This window comes from Hyla sarda, chromosome 1, assembly GCF_029499605.1.
Source record: "Hyla sarda isolate aHylSar1 chromosome 1, aHylSar1.hap1, whole genome shotgun sequence".
In the NCBI taxonomy this organism is placed as follows: Eukaryota; Metazoa; Chordata; class Amphibia; order Anura; family Hylidae; genus Hyla; species Hyla sarda.
This window is the reverse complement of record NC_079189.1, coordinates 281517829-281535378: the sequence shown is the minus strand read 5'-3', so window position 1 is coordinate 281535378 and position 17550 is coordinate 281517829. Positions and strand designations below refer to the sequence as shown.

General features: G+C 41.8%; 1 protein-coding gene across 9 annotated transcripts in view; it reads right to left on the bottom strand.

Moving 5' to 3' along the window:
- TJP3 (tight junction protein 3) overlaps positions 1-17550 on the bottom strand; it is a 115198-nt gene that overhangs the window by 39118 nt on the left and 58530 nt on the right. For all 9 annotated transcript variants that reach the window (XM_056573578.1, XM_056573558.1, XM_056573576.1 and 6 more), the window contains exons 7-14: positions 17323-17491; positions 16822-16927; positions 15748-15809; positions 15162-15246; positions 3429-3585; positions 2210-2318; positions 1906-2125; positions 1635-1822 (exon numbers count right to left, since the gene is read on the bottom strand). In XM_056573578.1, the coding sequence (XP_056429553.1) occupies positions 1635-1822; positions 1906-2125; positions 2210-2318; positions 3429-3585; positions 15162-15246; positions 15748-15809; positions 16822-16927; positions 17323-17491 (1096 nt within the window). The remainder of the gene's footprint in view (positions 1-1634; positions 1823-1905; positions 2126-2209; positions 2319-3428; positions 3586-15161; positions 15247-15747; positions 15810-16821; positions 16928-17322; positions 17492-17550) is intronic.

Genomic DNA, 17550 nt, shown 5'->3' with positions numbered 1-17550 from the left:
ACCTATCCTACTCTGGACAGTTCCTGAAATGGACAGAGGTGTCAGCAGAGAGCACTGTGGTCAGACAGAAAAGAAATTCAAAAAGAAAAGAACTTAAGAACTTCCTGTGGAGCATATAGCAGCTGATAAATACTGGAAGGATTAAGATTTTTAAATAGACATACATTTACAAATCTGTTTAACTTTCTGGCACAAGTTGATTTAAAAAAAAAAAAAATTATTCACTGGAGTAATCCTTTAACATATGACTAGCTTCCCTGGTTCCTGGATTTAATTTCTCTTTAGTTCCATGGCGCTTCAGGGTAAGTCATAGTTCATTGGAATAAGAAAGCATGTACCTGTTTCTAGCTGTCAGTGCAGCATGAAACAACTGATAGGTTCCCTTTAACATCTTTATAGGAAGCGCTCTGCAAAGACTTTACATTTTAAAGAGATACTCAGGGAACTAAACCCCATAGCCCAACCTTTCTCTCTCACCAACCTGTTTAATTGTCTAATTATCATTAATTAACAGTTTCCCCTATTTTAGTTGTCACTTACATTCAGGGAGTGAGGAAAATATGTCATTCCACCATCCACTGTCCCTCTCTGAAAACAGCCCCCACCATCCCGAGAGATACATACAACTGATGAGTCATAACACAGCCAAACACTATCTCTCTGCTCACAGAGCAGGAGGGTGAGGGATGTTCTCCGAGAGGGAGCAGAGTGAAAGCAGAGTTGCAATGACTGCCAGGATTTGTAGCATCATGTTGTAGGGAGAGGAAAGTATGGCAAAGAATAATTAGCAGCCAGAGAAGGTCACAGGAGCCATGCATATCAGGCAGGATAATTTAGAGGGAACATATCCAGGTAGTGTGGTGGCTTTGGATGTTTTATTTTTAACTAGCTTAATACCCGGCGTTGCCCGGTTTTTCCTTCCTAATCCTTGTTGCGGAGGAAAATAAACAAAGGAGGAAGCTTTTGACTTCATATCCCGTCCTCCTATCCCGGTCCTCCTATCACAACCCGTAATATGTGTACCAGGTATTGAAATATCTCCAGCCGTACAGAAGTTATGTGAGAACATACATTTCCCATTGATTTGCATGGGACTTTAAACAAAAACCCTGACACTCACAAATGGGGGTAGTAAAGGGTTAAATTAACTATCCTATATTTTAAGTGGACATATAAGTAACATGTGACCAAGTATTATAGAAATATCTCCAGCCGTTTGGAAGTTATGCAGTAACATATATTTCCCATTGACTTGTATAAGACTTTAAACATAAACCCCGCCCCTGGCAAATGGGGGTGAGTAAGGGTTAAATCACCTATCCTATGTTTGTTGTTGACATATAAGTAACATGTGTTCCAAGTTTCATGTTAATATCTTTAGCCATTTGGAAGTTTTTGTGGAACATACATACATACATACAAACATACATACATACATACATACACACACACACACACACACACACACACACACACAAACGTTGAGTTTTATATATATAGATATACTTCCCTGGAGCACCCCTTTAAGGGGTAAAAAAAAAACTAACATATGTTCATTGATCAAAACAGCATAAAATGTAATATGCCATTTCTGCTTTCCTCGGTCCAACTAACAAGTTTATTTTTTGTTTTACCTTCCCGAAGCACGACTTTTTCATATGGAGGATATTTGGCTTTGCTGGTAATCGCAGACAAATCTTCTCTACTTTTCTTCAATATTTTTTTGGCTCCTCTCAGGCCTCTCAGCTTCCAAAACTCAGCTCGTGGACCTGAAGATGACTGAGGCTTTAAGACATTTTCTAAGCTAGCATACTGTTCTGCCCTGGAAGAGTTTGAAAGTGCAATTCAATCAACTTTTATGAAAAAACAAAATAAGGTGATCTAAAAGAGTACAAAACTATTTACCTAACACGATTTGGTATAATTCCCTTGTCCATCTCTTTTAAATCACGGGCCACTCGTACAGCAAGCCAGCTCCCAAGTTTCCCACGATACATTGTGTCCAAGACATGGAATATCTCACCCCGAGTGAAGTGAAGACTGGATGGAGTATCTGGCTCATATTCGAAGTGTGTACGTATATAGAAGGAATCACCCACATTGGACTTAATCATCTTCCTGTAAACTATAACATTAACAGTTTGTTGTGAAAGCTTAACACCAAACATACAGAACAGTTCCACTAATCTAGCTACATAGCTTAACTTACTGTCTTCTTTGCCTTGTGTAAGTATTATAACATCTTCATTCTGTGGTAAGTTCATTAAATACTGTATGGCATCTTCACGTGTCATGTTGTGAAAACTGGTTTCATTCACCTGCAGATGTCAACAGTAAATGCTGGGGTCAGAGAAAACCTGGTAAGTTGTGCACGAGAGTGGTAACTTAGACATAACATTACCATGCCAGTTATATTATTATAGTTATTTTTTGGCTGCTAAAAATACTGTCTACAAAATCAGCCCCTTATGTTGCAGACACTAAAGAAAATCTTACCATTTGTAAAAATAGTTTATGTAGATTAAATAAGTATGAAAAGGTCTACAGGAAAGAATTCTAATGAGTGCACAACTATAAAACACATACTAAAGCATGCCAGTAGTTTTTTCATATCTGCACTAATCATAAGTCGTAATACCTCAATAGTCATGCAATGATTGTGCCAAAGCTGTAAATGCAAATATTCCCATGATAAACCCAATGTGCACTAAGGAGATGTTCAATGCAGATAGTTCTATAAATGAGAATTAGTGCTTTCTATACCAGGTAACATAGACCATGAGGAAACAGTTTACATGTACCAACTACATGTACCCATAAATAACTTTTGAAGGCTACTGTACAGTAATTACATTTACATTGCACAGGCATTTTATTTGTTAGGGGGAATTAAAAAAAACACATATATATATATATATATATATATATATATATATATATATATATATATATATATATATATATATATATAACCCCCCTGGGCAACTCTTTTTCCCCTTCCCAGCATTAACAGAGTGAGAGTATACGGGCACTGTGCAGCTTTCGTTCCCCGATACAATGCTGGTTCTGGTTCTACTAGTCACCAAACTAGCTTGCCAATTCACAGAGCGCTTGCTGTGTGAACTGAAAATAACTACTTTCTCTCTGTAACTCTATGAGATGGTCAATGTGAACCTCAAAGTTACTGAGTAGAAGTTCTGATTCATTCAGCAAGCTAGCTTGGAGAGAAGCAGGGACCAGAGTCAGCATTGTATTAGGGAAAAAACTTAAGGAAGTAACTTAAGTAAGAAGGTAAGCAGTTTACCCCTGCAATACTAACATCCCCCCCCCCCCAGGTTAATGGAGAAGACCAACAAAAAAGACAAAAAGCAGCATGCCATGAAGAAGTTAAATGGGAAAAATTGCCAAATCTACAAAAAGCTGCTCACCTGTAGGATCTGGTCACCCTCTTTCATCCCTTCTCGGGCTGCAGGGCTCCCTTCCTGAACTGCAGCAACAAATATTCCCACATCATTTCCCCCAGCAAGTCGAAGTCCTATGCTTCTTTCCTTCTGAAACTGGACTAGGCGTGCATCTGGACTATACCTTTAAAAAAAAAAAAAAAATATAGCGATATATTAATAATAATTATATATACACACACACACACACACATCAAACAACTACAAACCCCACTTTAAGCATATACATGGGGAACTAATACATTTTATTGTTTGGGCCACGGACTGAAAAAAAAATAAAAAATAAAGAAATGGCTAAAAAGGTGCCAAAGAATGTTTGGATGTGCAGGATAGTAAAAGAGGGGTGACGTTTTATGGGAGTGGAGAGGTTGGGAAGTTATTGGTCCATAAAGCTGAGAGTGGGTGGGCTAATGTAACACCGCTGGTTGAAAACCACTGGCGTACTGTGTGTCCCTATTTCTTACTTGCATCAGGCGGCCTTCTCTGTACCATGCAATAAATGGAGGAAAAAAGCGGAGGTAGTGCCGGGTGCGGTGTGGGTCTTTAGCCGGTGTAGGTGGGTACCCAGGTGTGGGTAGTGTATTCCTTGCCGGTGATGGTAGCTTGGTATGCAGGCCAGCAGCGTGAGGATGGAGCCCAGAGGAGAGTCCGTAGAGTAATGCAGAGGTATAGGAGAAAAAAGCTGCAATGGCGCTCCCAAGGAAGTAACCCAAGTCGTGGGTATTGATGCCAAATAATTTATTCTTACAGCATAAGAAATAAAAGAAAATAATAAATATAAAGCAAGACGCGTTTCGGGAGTCACAGCTCCCTTTTTCAATTGCAGGTGGTTGCTGTATGAACCACCTGCAATTGAAAAAGGGAGCTGTGACTCCCGAAACCCGTCTTGCTTTATATTTATTATTTTCTTTGATTTCTTATGCTGTAAGAATAAATTATTTTGCATCAATACCCACGACTTGGGTTACTTCCTTGGGAGCACTATCACAACTTTTTTCTCCTATACCTCTGCGTTCTCTGTACCATGTCTTGCTTCTGCCATGGCTGCAGTTTCTCCTCTGTCCTCTAGGGGCTGCGCATGAGCACTGGCTGAGACTTGAAGGGCCAGTGTGCACTCCATTAGATTCTTAGCCAATTCCTGCCAGGCACCACCTATAAAAGAGCACTCCTCTGTTCCTGTGGTGACTGAGCAACATTGTAGTTTTCTACAGTGAAGGTCCCCGTCTGCTGTGTCCCAGTTTGCTGCACCTGAGCTTTCCTGCTCTGCTTTTGTTACAGCATCTGCCTGCTAAAGTCACCTAATTCAGCTCTGCCGCATCTGACACCTTCTGTTGCATCTGTGTGTCCCACTCTGCAAGTTAGGCCAGCAGCCACTTGTGGCACAGTGGGTCCACACCCGTGGGGCGTGACAGTTTGCTGAGGCCACACCTGATATTCTGGACCTGAGCAGGATTGTGCATTCTGCTTTTGTCTGTCTGCATTGCTAGGTCTCTGCCTGAACTGTATCCTGTTTCTGATCCGTTGCCTGTCTATTGGACTTTGTATGCACCTTGTAAATAAACACCATTATCAGCATTGCTGCCTGCAACTGTCTCTCTCTCTGAGAGACAGTTTAGCTCCATTCTGCCTGCCTAGCTGCCACTTGTGGCACAGTGGTTCCACACCCGTGGGGCGTGACAGTTAAAAAGGGAAGGGTGCTGAACACTGTTCATGTTCTGCTATGCATTTGAAAGGAATACTCACTCCACCTTTTTGAGAAGTAGATAAGGATATTGTTTTATCCCTTGTTATTGTAAATATTGCATAGGTTTCTGCTTTGGTGAAAAAAAAACACCCAAAACTCATAAAAAGTTATAAGGCCCGCCGCATTGCAGTAGCTGAGCACTAAGAAAAGAAGCAATTGAGTTTTACCAAATGGTTATAACATAAAGGCAGTGCAGAAAATGCAAAAGGTGCCTTGCATGTACATAACACATACAAGTACTATACAGTATGTATACAGGGACAATTGGAAGACTGACTTTCCTTAAAACACAAATTCTCAGAACATTAGAGTGACATACAGTTATGATCATGTTGACTTTTTGGATGTCTCCCGCACCCGAAATGAAGAGGGCTGTATGCAAACGGAGGGGTTCCATAAAAAAACAACTGTAAATACATATTTGCATGCTACTCCATCGCAATCCTTCTACCATTCCCAATGCTATTCCAACTAGGACAAATTGTAAGAATCAGGCTTGTGTATGCTTAACAAAACAAAGCTTTGAACTGAAGGGGAAATTTCTCAACAAAGGATACAGCCACAGGTCACACCCCCTCCCATAGGCTTGCATTGAGGGGCGGAGCGTGACGTCACACGCCACCGGCCCCATGGTCGCCGGCAATCAGACCCGGAGCAAACATGCTCCAGGGACTGATTTTAACTGGGGTGCTGTGTGCAAGATCACGGGGGTCCCCAGCGGCGGGACCCCTGCGATCAGGCATCTTATCCCCTATCCTTTGGATAGGAGATAAGATGTCTAAGTGCCGGAGTACCCCTTTAAATCAGTACCTCACACCAAAACCATCAGTACTGCTTGAAGATCTTGCAATATGCATGATATTTTGGAAATAATTAAAAATAAAGGTCCTTCTGGGGGTACAGTCTTCGGTACATGAGGGGCATGTCCAGATATATTGAAAGCAACACACTTTATAGAACGGGACAAGAGAGTTTCAAGATTACTCTTTACACAACTTTTAATACTGTAAAACTTGTGCAGTAGTATATTATACAATTTGTCCTTTCCCCAAATCTATATCAGACTGCTTGAAGTGATGTTTGTCACTTTAAGTGATATGTGGAGGAATGCCACAATTGTGATTGTGTTGTTCTAGGGGCTGTAATATCACTACAGAACGTGAAGTGTTTAGTATTGAAGTATTCAAGTATTTTTCTGGTTTAGTTGCATATATTTCTTTATCTAACTAGCAGAGTACCAGGTGTTGCCCAGTAAAACCAACAATGATGCTCGTCCTCATATCCTGCCCTCAGGTGGGAGAGAGTTGTGATGAGAAGATTGTAGGGCAAAAATAGTAAGAAGGTGTGGCTTGTGAGAGTAGGTGTGGCTTTTAAACCAGACCAACACGTTCATCCAGAGCGTGAGTAAGGTGGGGATAAGACATGCATGGGGCTTTGGAAAAAAAAACCTGCCCCTTGCAAATGGGGTTGGGTTAGGGTTAATTTGACTATCCTATATTTTTAGTCGCCATATAAGTAACGTGTAACCAAGTTTCACCAAAATGTCTCCAACCACTTGGAAGGGATGCTGGAACATACATATACAAACAGATTAAGTTTTACTTATATTATTGTTATACTAGCTGAGTACCTGGCATTGCCCAGTTTTTCTACCTAATCTTTGTGGGGGAGGAAAAGCAACATAGGAAGAACGACTTGTCCTCGTATCCCGACCTCGGATCCCATCCTCAGGTAGGGCTGAGTTATGATAAAGAGATTGTAGGCAGAAATATTTGAGGTGTGGTTTTGTGGAAGTGGGCATGACTTGCAAGCCGGACCAATACATAAAAAGGGTAGAGAATAAAAGAGGTGTGGCTTAAATTGTGGGTGTGGCTTTGTGAGATGGAGTGTGGCATGCAGGAAGGGTTTGGCCAGACTGACGCATTCACCAGGAGATGCAGAGCTTGTGGAGTAAGGTACTGGAAGTCCCATATACTTGCATTGGACTTAAAGACAAAAAAAAACATCCTTGATGTAAGGGGGTAGGTTGGGGTTAATTTAACTATCACATTTTTTACATAAAAGTAACATGTGTACTAAGTTTCATCAAAATATCTCGAGCCATTTGGAAGTTATGCTGGAACATACATTTCCCATAGACTTGCATGGGACTTAAAACGAAAACCCCAACCCTCGAAAATGGGGGTGGGTAAGGGTTAATTTATTTATCCTATGTTTGTAGTTGACATATAAGTAACATTTGTACCATGTTTTATCGAAATATCTTCAGCCATTTGGAAGTGATGCTGGAACATACACACACATTGGCCCTCATTTACTAACAGGATTCAGACTTCGGGTTTTGTGCCTAAATTCTGTTGCACAGAACGTGCGACAGAAAAAAACTGACAGAATCTGAATCACTAAAAAAAAAAAAAAAAAAACTACAAAATGGGCATTGTTTTCGGGAAAAGGTGCATGTTCCCTACATTTCAACCAAATTCACTCGTCTTTTCTGAAAAAGACTCCGAAAATCATGTGAATTATCTGGGCAGAAAACCCTACACTTTAAAGCATATATAAAGTTTCAGAAAGTGGAGTAAATTCTCTGGCTGTTTGCTCCTTTGCCTGCCTCGTCTTTTTCAAGTGATTCTGTTTTATTTTTTTGCAAATCTATAAAAAAAAAAAAAAAAAAAAAAAAGATAATATAAATATATATATATATATACATACATATATATATATATATATACACACAAACTTTAATACATCTACCTGTGTATATATATTACATTAAATGTATTAATATCTCTCTCTAATATATATTTATATACATATATATTTTCACAAATTATAATTTTTTTCATGGTTTTTATTTTAAAAATCTGTCGCACTGTGACAGACTTTACATAGCGACAGATTAATGCATGTGCCAGATTTTGATGTGTGACAGTATTAACCCTGCAACAGATTTTACCATGCGACAGATGAACCCTGCGACAGATTGTTTCCCTGTGACTAAAAAGATCGGGAAAAGTGCGACAGATTAGTAAATACCAAGAGAAAAAAAGGTCGGAAAGGCAAAAGTCAAACCCAAACCGACACTCTTAGTAAATGAGGGCCATTGAGTATACACACACACACACACACACGACTGACACACTCACCAGGAGATGCAGAGTGGAGCTTGTGGAGTAGAGATGAGCGCACTTACAGTAAATTTGATTCATCACGAACTTCTCAGCTCGGTGGTTGCTGACTTTTCCTGCATAAATTAATTCAGCTTTCCGGTGCTCCGGTGGGCTGGAAAAGGTGGATACAGTCCTAGGAAAGAGTCTCCTAGGACTGTATCCACCTTTTCCAGCCCACGGGAGCACCGGAAAGCTGAACTAATTTATGCAGGAAAAGTCATCAACTGCCGAGCTGAGAAGTTTGTGACGAATCGAATTTACTGTAAGTCCGCTCATCTCTATTGTGGAGCAAGGTACTGAAGTCCTATATACTTGCATGTGACTTAAAAGGAGATGTCTGGTCCGAACTATTCCTAATCCATCGAGCCCGGGCTGCAAAAAAAGAGAAAACAAACTTTCACTTACCTTCCTATGTTGCCCTGGAGCTCCGCAACAGCTGATCGGTCGGCGGGGCTGTCTACTTCCTACTTCCCTTAGCCCGGGACGTCACACGGAGCTTCAGCCTATGACCGGCGATGTCCCGCCTCGGCTGGTGATAGGCTGAAGCGCAGTGTGACGTCCCGGGCTAAGGGAAGTAGGAAGTAGACAGCCCGGCTGACCGATCTGCTGTTGCGGAGCTCCGGTGGAACTTAGGAAGGTAAGTTGAAGCTTGTTTTCTCTTTTTTTGCAGCCTGGGCCGGATGGAATAAGAATGGTCTGCACCGGACATCTCCTTTAAGACAAAAAACCCATCCTTCATGTGAGGGGGTAGGTTAGGGTTAATTTAACTATCGTATATTTTTATTTGACATAAAATTAACATGTGTACTAAGTTGCATCAAAATATCTCCTGCCATTTGGAAGTTATGCTGGAAGATACATTTTCCCATATACTTGCATGGGACTTTAACCCCTTAAAGGGTACCTCTCATCAAATAAACTTTTGATATATTTTAGATTAATGAATGTTGAATAACTTTCCAATAGCATGTTAATGAAAAATATGCTTTTTTCTATTGTATTTTTCCCGATCAGTCCTGTCAGCAAGCATTTATGACTCATGCTGGAGTTCTAAACACTCAGAGCTGCCAGCCTGCTTTGTTCACAGCCAAACAGGCTGTGAACAAAGCAGGCTGGCAGCTCTGAGTGTTCTCCTTTGTGAACAAAGCAGACTGGCAGCTCGTAGTGTTTAGGACTCCAGCATGAGTCTGAAATGCTTACTGCCAGGACTGGTAGGGAGACCCCTAGTGGTCATTTCTTCAAAGTGGAAAATTAAATAGAAAGAAGCATATTTTTTAATAACATGCAATTGTAAAGTTATTCTGCATACATTAATCTATAATACATCAAAAGTTTTTTTGATGAGAGGTACCCTTATGGGCCCAGCCCATTTTCACCTTAAAGGAGTAATTCGGCTTTGTTATGTTTTTTTTCCACATTATGCCCTCTCCAGGCTGGTTTACTTACCTAACAGTTGTCTGACCTGTTGCGCTGTGTTTGCGGGTCCAATGCGTTTCTGTTCGCGTTCCACCTGAGTTGTTATTTCTCCCCATCTTCCGGTGTTTTTGCGTGACTAAACTTCATTTCCCAGGAGCATTTGCGGGCACATCACGTGTTTTTGCTGCTATTGTAGGTGGCGTTCTTATGCTTAGTTGGGCTGTGCTTCCCCTTATTTCCCTCCCTTCCTTATGCTTATGTTGCCACCCATCCTCCTGCTTACCACGTTTTCCCCGCCCCGAATCTGCCCTTGTGTTTTGATTTTCACAGTTTGCATGTGTGTGGGACCTTGTGTGCAGCCTAACCTGCTTGCGCTTGCGTTCCAGCTGCAGTGGCCCCAAACCCCACACTAACAGCGAAGCATGAAGGAGGAGAAGACACGCCAATCACATGACACCACCAAACCAGATAATTGGACAGTAAACAGCCAATGAGGAGCAGGCAAACATAGAAGGGCACAACCCAAGAAGGAGGAACTAATGACAACGCAATGAATATTCAAACAAGGCGGGCGGCAAGGAGGAGACACAGAGGAGGGCAAGTGTGAGGTCACGAACGCAAGATGGGCGCTGAACGGAGAGAAAAAAGTGGTCGTGATCAAGAAAAAGACAGCAAAACTAAAATACTTCCGCTGAGGATAAAAGGTAAGATTGCACTGAAAGTGTAAGGCACACACACAACGAACACAGCACATAAATGAAGCACATACCACATAAATGAACCACATACACAACATACTCCAAAAACACTACAGCGCCGGAGTACCCATTTAAGGACCCGAGCATTTTTTGCACATCTGACCACTGTCACTTTAAGCATTACCTTTCATTCTGATTCAGAGATCATTTTTTTCGTGACCTATTGTATGTACTTTAAGTTAGTGGAAAATTTTTGTTGATAACTGCATCATTTCTTGGTTAAAAATTCCCAAATTTGATGAAAAATGTGAAAATGTTGGATTTTTTTTACTTTAGAAACTCTCTGCTTATAAAGGAAAATGGGCATCTCAAATAAATTATATATTGATTCACATATACAATATGACTACTTTATATTTGCATCATAAAGTTGACATTTTTTTTTTTTTTTGGAAGACTGAGGGCTTCAAAGTTCAGCAGCAATTTTCCAATTTTTCACAAAAGTTTCAAAATCTGAATTTTTCAGGGACCAGTTCAGTTTTTAAGTGGATTTAAAGGGCCTTCATATTAGAAATACCCCATAAAATGACCCCATTATAAAAACTGCACCCCTCAAAGTATTCAAAATGACATGCAGTAAGTGTATTAACCCTTTAGGTGTTTCACAAGAATAGAAGCAATGTGAAGGAGAAAATTCTAAATCTTCATTCTTTACACTCGCATGTTCTTGTAGACCCAGTTTTAGAATTTTTACAAGGGGTAAAAGGAGAGAAATTGGGTTACAAATTTTAGGGTGATTTCTCTAAAGTAAATACCTAATATGTGGATGTTAAGTGCTCTGTGGGTGCACTAGTGTGCTCAGAAGGGAAGAAGAGACAATGGGATTTTGGACAGTGAGCATTTCTGAAATGGTTTTTGGGGGGCATGTCACATTTAGGAAGCTCCTTTGGTGCCAGAACAGAAACAAAACCCCACATGGCATACTATTTTGAAAACTACACCCCTCAAGGAATGTAACAAGGGGTACAGTGAGCCTTTACACCCCCCATGTGTTTGACAACTTTTCGTGAAAGTTGTATGTGTAAATAAAAAAAATAAAATGCTGGTTTTACCCCAAATTTTACATTTTTACAAGCGGTAATAGGAGAAAATGCCCTGAAAAATTTGTAACCCCATCTCTTCTGAGTATGGAAATACCCCATGTGTGGATGTAAAGTGCACTGCGGGCGCACTACAATGCTCAGAAGAGAAGGAGCTCCATTGAGCCTTTGAAGAGAGAATTTGGTTGGAATAGAAGTCGGGGGTCATGCGTGTTTAAAAAGCCCCCGTGGTGCCAGAACAGTGGACCCCCCCACATATGACCCCATTTTGAAAACTACACCCCTCACAGAATTTAATAAGGGGTGCAGTGAGAATTTACACCCCACTGAGGTTTTACATATCTTTGGAACAGTGGGCTGTGCAAATGAAAAATTTCATGGACCACTGTTCCAAAAATCTGTCAGAAACCAGTAGGGCGTAAATGCTCACTGCCCCCCTTATTAAATTCTATGAGGGGTGTAGTTTTCAAAATGGGGTCACATGTGGGTGGGGGGGGGGACCACTATTCTGGCACCATGGGGGCTTTGTAAAAACACACTTGGCCTTCAATTTCGGAAACCGTCTCGCTCCAAAAGCCCAATGTCGCTCCTTCTCTTCTGAGCATTGTAGTTTGCCCGCAGAGCACTTTACATCCACATATGGGGTATTTATATACTCAAAAGAAATGGGGCTACAAAGTTTGGGAGGCTTTTTTTCCCCCCTATTTTCCCTTGTGAAAATGAAAAATGTAGGGCAACACCAGCATTTTAGTGAAAAAAAAAAAAATGTTCTCTTCATTTTCACATCCAACTTTAACGAAAATTCGGCAAACACCTGTGGGGTGTTAAGGCTCACTATACCCCTTGTTACATTCCGTGAGGGGTGGAGTTTCCAAAATGGGGTCACATGTGGGTATTGTTTTGCGTTTATGTCAGAACCACTGTAAAATCAGCCACCCCTGTGCAAATCACCAATTTAGACCTAAAATGTATATAGTGAGCTCTCACTCTTGAGCCCTTTTGTGCACCTGCAAAGCACTATTTCGGTACTAAGGAGAAATTGTGTTACAAATTTTGGGGGTCTTTTTTTCCCATTTACCGCTTGTGAAAATTAAAAGTATGGGGCAACACCAGCATGTTAGTGTAAAAATTTTTTTTTTTTAATTTTACACTAACATGCTGGTGTAGACCTCAACTTTACCTTTACATAAAGGGTAAATGGAGAAAAATACCCCCAAAATTTGTAACGCAATTTCTCCCGAGTATGGAAATACACCATTTGTGGCACTAATCTGTTTCCTTGAAATACGACAGGGCTCCGAAGCGAGAGAGCGCCATGTGCATTTGAGGCCTAAATTGGGGATTTGCATCGGCCACCAAAATATCCTACGGTAGTATTCCCCAAACAGGGTGTCTCTAGCTGTTGCAAAACTCCCAGCATACGTAGGACAGTCAGTGGCTGTCCGGCAATACTGGGAGTTGTTGATTTTTAACAGCTGGAGGCTCAGTTTTGGAAACCGTGCGTTACAAGACTTTTTTATATTGGGGGGAGGGGTTAACTGTGTAGGGGTATGTGTATATGTAGTGTTTTACTTTTTATTTTGTGTTAGTGTAGTGTTGTTTTTTTAGGGTATTTTCACATGGGAGGGGGTTTACAGCAGGTTTCCTGCTGGGAGTTTGAGCTGCAGCAGAAAATTTGCCACAGCTCAAACTTGCAGCGGGAAACTCAATGTAAACCCCCGCCCATGTGAATTTACCCTGCAAACCTCCAGCTGTTGCAAAACTACAACTCTCAGCATGCCCTTTGGCTGTCTGTGCATGCTGGGAGTTGAAGTTTGCAACTGCTGGAGGCACACTGGTTGCGAAACACTGAGTTAGATAAACTGTTTTGCAACCAGTGTGCCTTCAGCTGTTGCAAAACTACAACTCTCAGCATGCATTGACAGCCGAAGGGCATGCTGGGAGCTGTAGTTATGCAACAGCTGAAGGCACACTACTACATCGCCCAGCATGCCCTTTGGCTGTTTGTGCATACTGGTTGTTGCAGTTATGCAACAACTGGAGGCACACTTTTTCATAGAAAAAAAGTGCCTCCAGCTGATGCATAACTACAAGCCCAAGCATGCACAAAAAGCCAAAGGGCATGCTGGGAGTTGTAGTTTTGCCACCAGCTGTTGCAAAACTAGAACTCCCAACATGCCCTTTGGCTGTGCATGCCGGGAGTTGTTGCTTAGCAACAGCAGGAGGCGAACAACTCACCTTCTGCTGTATCCTGCTTCCGCCACTGAGGCTGCCGCCCGTGTACCTCCGCTGATGCCGCCAACTCCAGGAACCCTCCATGCCAGGGACCCCCGCCTGCCCTGATGGACAGGTAAGGTACCCCCCGACTTTCCCGATCACCTCCCAGCAGGCTCTGGGATTGATCAGTCATCCGGACCGATCAATCATACGATCGTGAGGTGGCACCTGTGCCTCACTCCTGCTGGTAAAGTGTGATAGGTGGCATCTCGGACGCCACCTATCACCCTTTCTTTCACTCTCACTGGAGACCCGATTGACCCGGAATTGCCGCTAATCGCCCCCCAGGGGTTTGCACGGGGTGCCAGCTAAACGATTTCAGCAGGAATCCCGGTACGGTCCCCGCCCGGCGAGGACCAGAATTCCCGCGGGCGTACAGGTACGCCCTGAGTCCTTCAGTACCAGGGCGTCAGGGCGTACCTGTAAGCCCTGGGTCCTTAAGTGGTTAAACAAAAACTCCAACCATCGCATAGGGGGGTGGGTTAAGGTTACTTTATCTTTTATTTGTAGTTGACATATAAGTAAAATGTGTAAGTTTCATGGAAATACCTTTAGCCGTTTGGAAGTGATGCTGAAACATACACACAAACATACATACGCACACATTGAGTTATATATATATATATATATATATATATATATATATATATATATATATATAAATAGCGCAACAGGAGAATATTGGTTATATATATATAATTGGATATATTTAATTGGGCATATGAGATATTATCAAGTTGTTTGTGATTGGATAGTGTACATAAATGGGCTCTATAAATACCTACCTCTTTGTATGGAACGCCCCCCCCCAGGAAAATGGTGTGTTTACGCTGAAACATGCGTAGAAGTGAGCGCAAGTTGCTGTGTATTTGCTCTGGTGAGACTTAGGTAATACACCTGCACCTTGGTAGCCTTCTTCACAGGCTAATTGAACTTGCACTTTTTTGCTTCGTATAGTAATGGTAGTTACCTGCTTAAATAATCTGTGTATAATATATATCCCCATAAGCGTCTCCTTTCCAGTGCAGTTTCGTCTAATAATTTTTTTTATATAGCGTTTTCTGTATATTTAATAAAATATTGTGGTTTTTACCATCATCTGCTGTAGTGTGGTTTTTGTAGGTTATAATTATTTTGGTACACACAAAGTGACCCCAGAAAAGGCAGACATACAGTAACAACTGGTTAATAAAAAACAGAAAAACAAACTTGAAAGAGTGTGTACAAAAGGTTCAAGGGAGTAAAGTCAAAATAAAATACATGTGCTATTTCGTAAGGGAATAAAATACGAGTACCCCAATCGTGGTTCGTCTCTGTTGATATCCAGAGGTGGCTCAGTTTCTTGCATGTATACAGTATCCAATGGAGGCTCACCATTAACTAGTTACACGTAAAACAAATACAAAGAAATTAAAATAGCTACATACAATGCAGGTAAAGCACTACGAGATTAAGTGGAATGTCACCCGCTCTAATCCCCCTCTATTGAGGGGGATGGGACAGCTCCTTTACTGTTTTATTGCTATCACGTTTTCATATGGACCATGTGAAAAAGTAACTGTCCTATAGCTCCCATTTAACGCTAAACACCAACTGCCTCTTTAATAACATTTCAGAGAACTGACATTTTTGACATGCACCTGACTCTTCTTGCATTCAGAGTTAACCTGCATTCCGTGTAACAGTATTCGATTCTGTCACATAGGTAATATTGATGTTGAATAACCATTTTAAAACTGGCGTGTGTTTATTTTATTTTTTCAAATGTTATATTTAGTTTAATGACCAGAAACAACATTACTACAGGTAGCATCCAAGAGATTGAATTAGCTTGTTTAAAACTGCAGTAGAGCTGGGGGGGGGGGGGAAGCAGGGTCTCACCATTTTCGTGTTCTAATTCCACTATCTGTGGGCTTGGCGCTCCATTGATCGGATGACTTTCCCTATAAAGAGAGACAGTCAGACAGACAGACACAGAGACAGTCAGACAGACAGACAGACACAGAGACAGGCACAGAGAGACCGAGATACAGGCACAGAGAGACCGAGATACAGGCACAGAGACAGGCAGGCACAGAGACAGGCAGGCACAGAGACAGGCAGGCACAGAGACAGGCAGGCACAGAGGCAGGCACAGGCACAGAGACAGGCAGGCACAGAGGCAGGCACAGGCACAGAGACAGGAACAGAGGCAGGCACAGAGACAGGAACAGAGGCAGGCACAGAGACAGGCACAGAGACAGACAGACAGAGACAGACAGACAGAGACAGACAGACAGAGACAGACAGACAGAGACAGACAGACAGAGACAGACAGACAGAGACAGACAGACAGAGACAGACAGACAGAGACAGACAGACAGACAGACAGACAGAGACAGACAGACAGACAGACAGACAGACAGAGACAGACAGACAGACACAGAGACAGACAGACAGACACAGAGACAGACAGACAGACACAGAGACAGACAGACAGACACAGAGACAGACAGACAGACACAGAGACAGACAGACAGACACAGAGACAGACAGACAGACACAGAGACAGACAGACAGACACAGAGACAGACAGACAGAGACAGACAGACAGGCACAGAGACAGACAGACAGACACAGAGACAGACAGACAGACACAGAGACAGACAGACAGACACAGAGACAGACAGACAGACACAGAGACAGACAGACAGACACAGAGACAGACAGACAGACACAGAGACATACAGACAGACACAGAGACATACAGACAGACACAGAGACAGACAGACAGACACAGAGACAGACAGACACAGAGACAGACAGACAGACACAGAGACAGACAGACAGACACAGAGACAGACAGACAGAGACAGACAGACAGGCACAGAGACAGACAGACAGACAAAAAAAAATGATACTTGCAAACCAAGTAAAAGATTTTGCATATGATAAGCTAAGTATAATGGCCCTTACACAGTGTTCTCCAAACTCTCAGATGAACTCCTGTGGGTTTGTCCTGGAGGGGGTGGGGGAGGGTGAGAAGGTGGTGGGGACTGATCCGAACTCAGCTCTGAAATACCTGCAATGATAAAAAAAAATAATTTAAACTTAGTCTCGTACAAATGTGGCAATCACATTTACAGTTCTGTACATCAATCAAGGAGAACTGAGAGATGAGGGTAAGTGAGAAGGCATGCCAAGCTATGGCACATAAGAAGCTTGGCTTTGCCTCCATGACACTTGCCTGGGAAATAAAAAAGGCAACTTAGCAGTAGCTTAGTTTTAGACAGGGTGTCTAATTTTACACATGTGCCAAAAAAGGCATTCAAAGGCATGTCTAAACATTTTTGCACCAACTGTGTCTAAGCTAATTATGCACCACTTTTATTACATGATGCACACATTAATATACACTATTAGTGTAATTTATTACTTTTATACATATGGCAGGATATTAATATCGCCATCTCTTACCATCTGGAATGGAGCTCCTATCATCACTTTCACTGTCCATCACTTCAGGAATGTTCACTAGGTACTGTCGATTATCTCTCAAAACAGTAAGGGTAAGTTTTCCTTTTGACCTTTCAATAAGACGGCGTGTGTCAGCCAAAGACATATTTTCACTTGCTACACCATTTATCTGTAAATATACAGCTTTTTATAGAGTAATTGAACTAGTAATTCAGATTACAGTGTAGA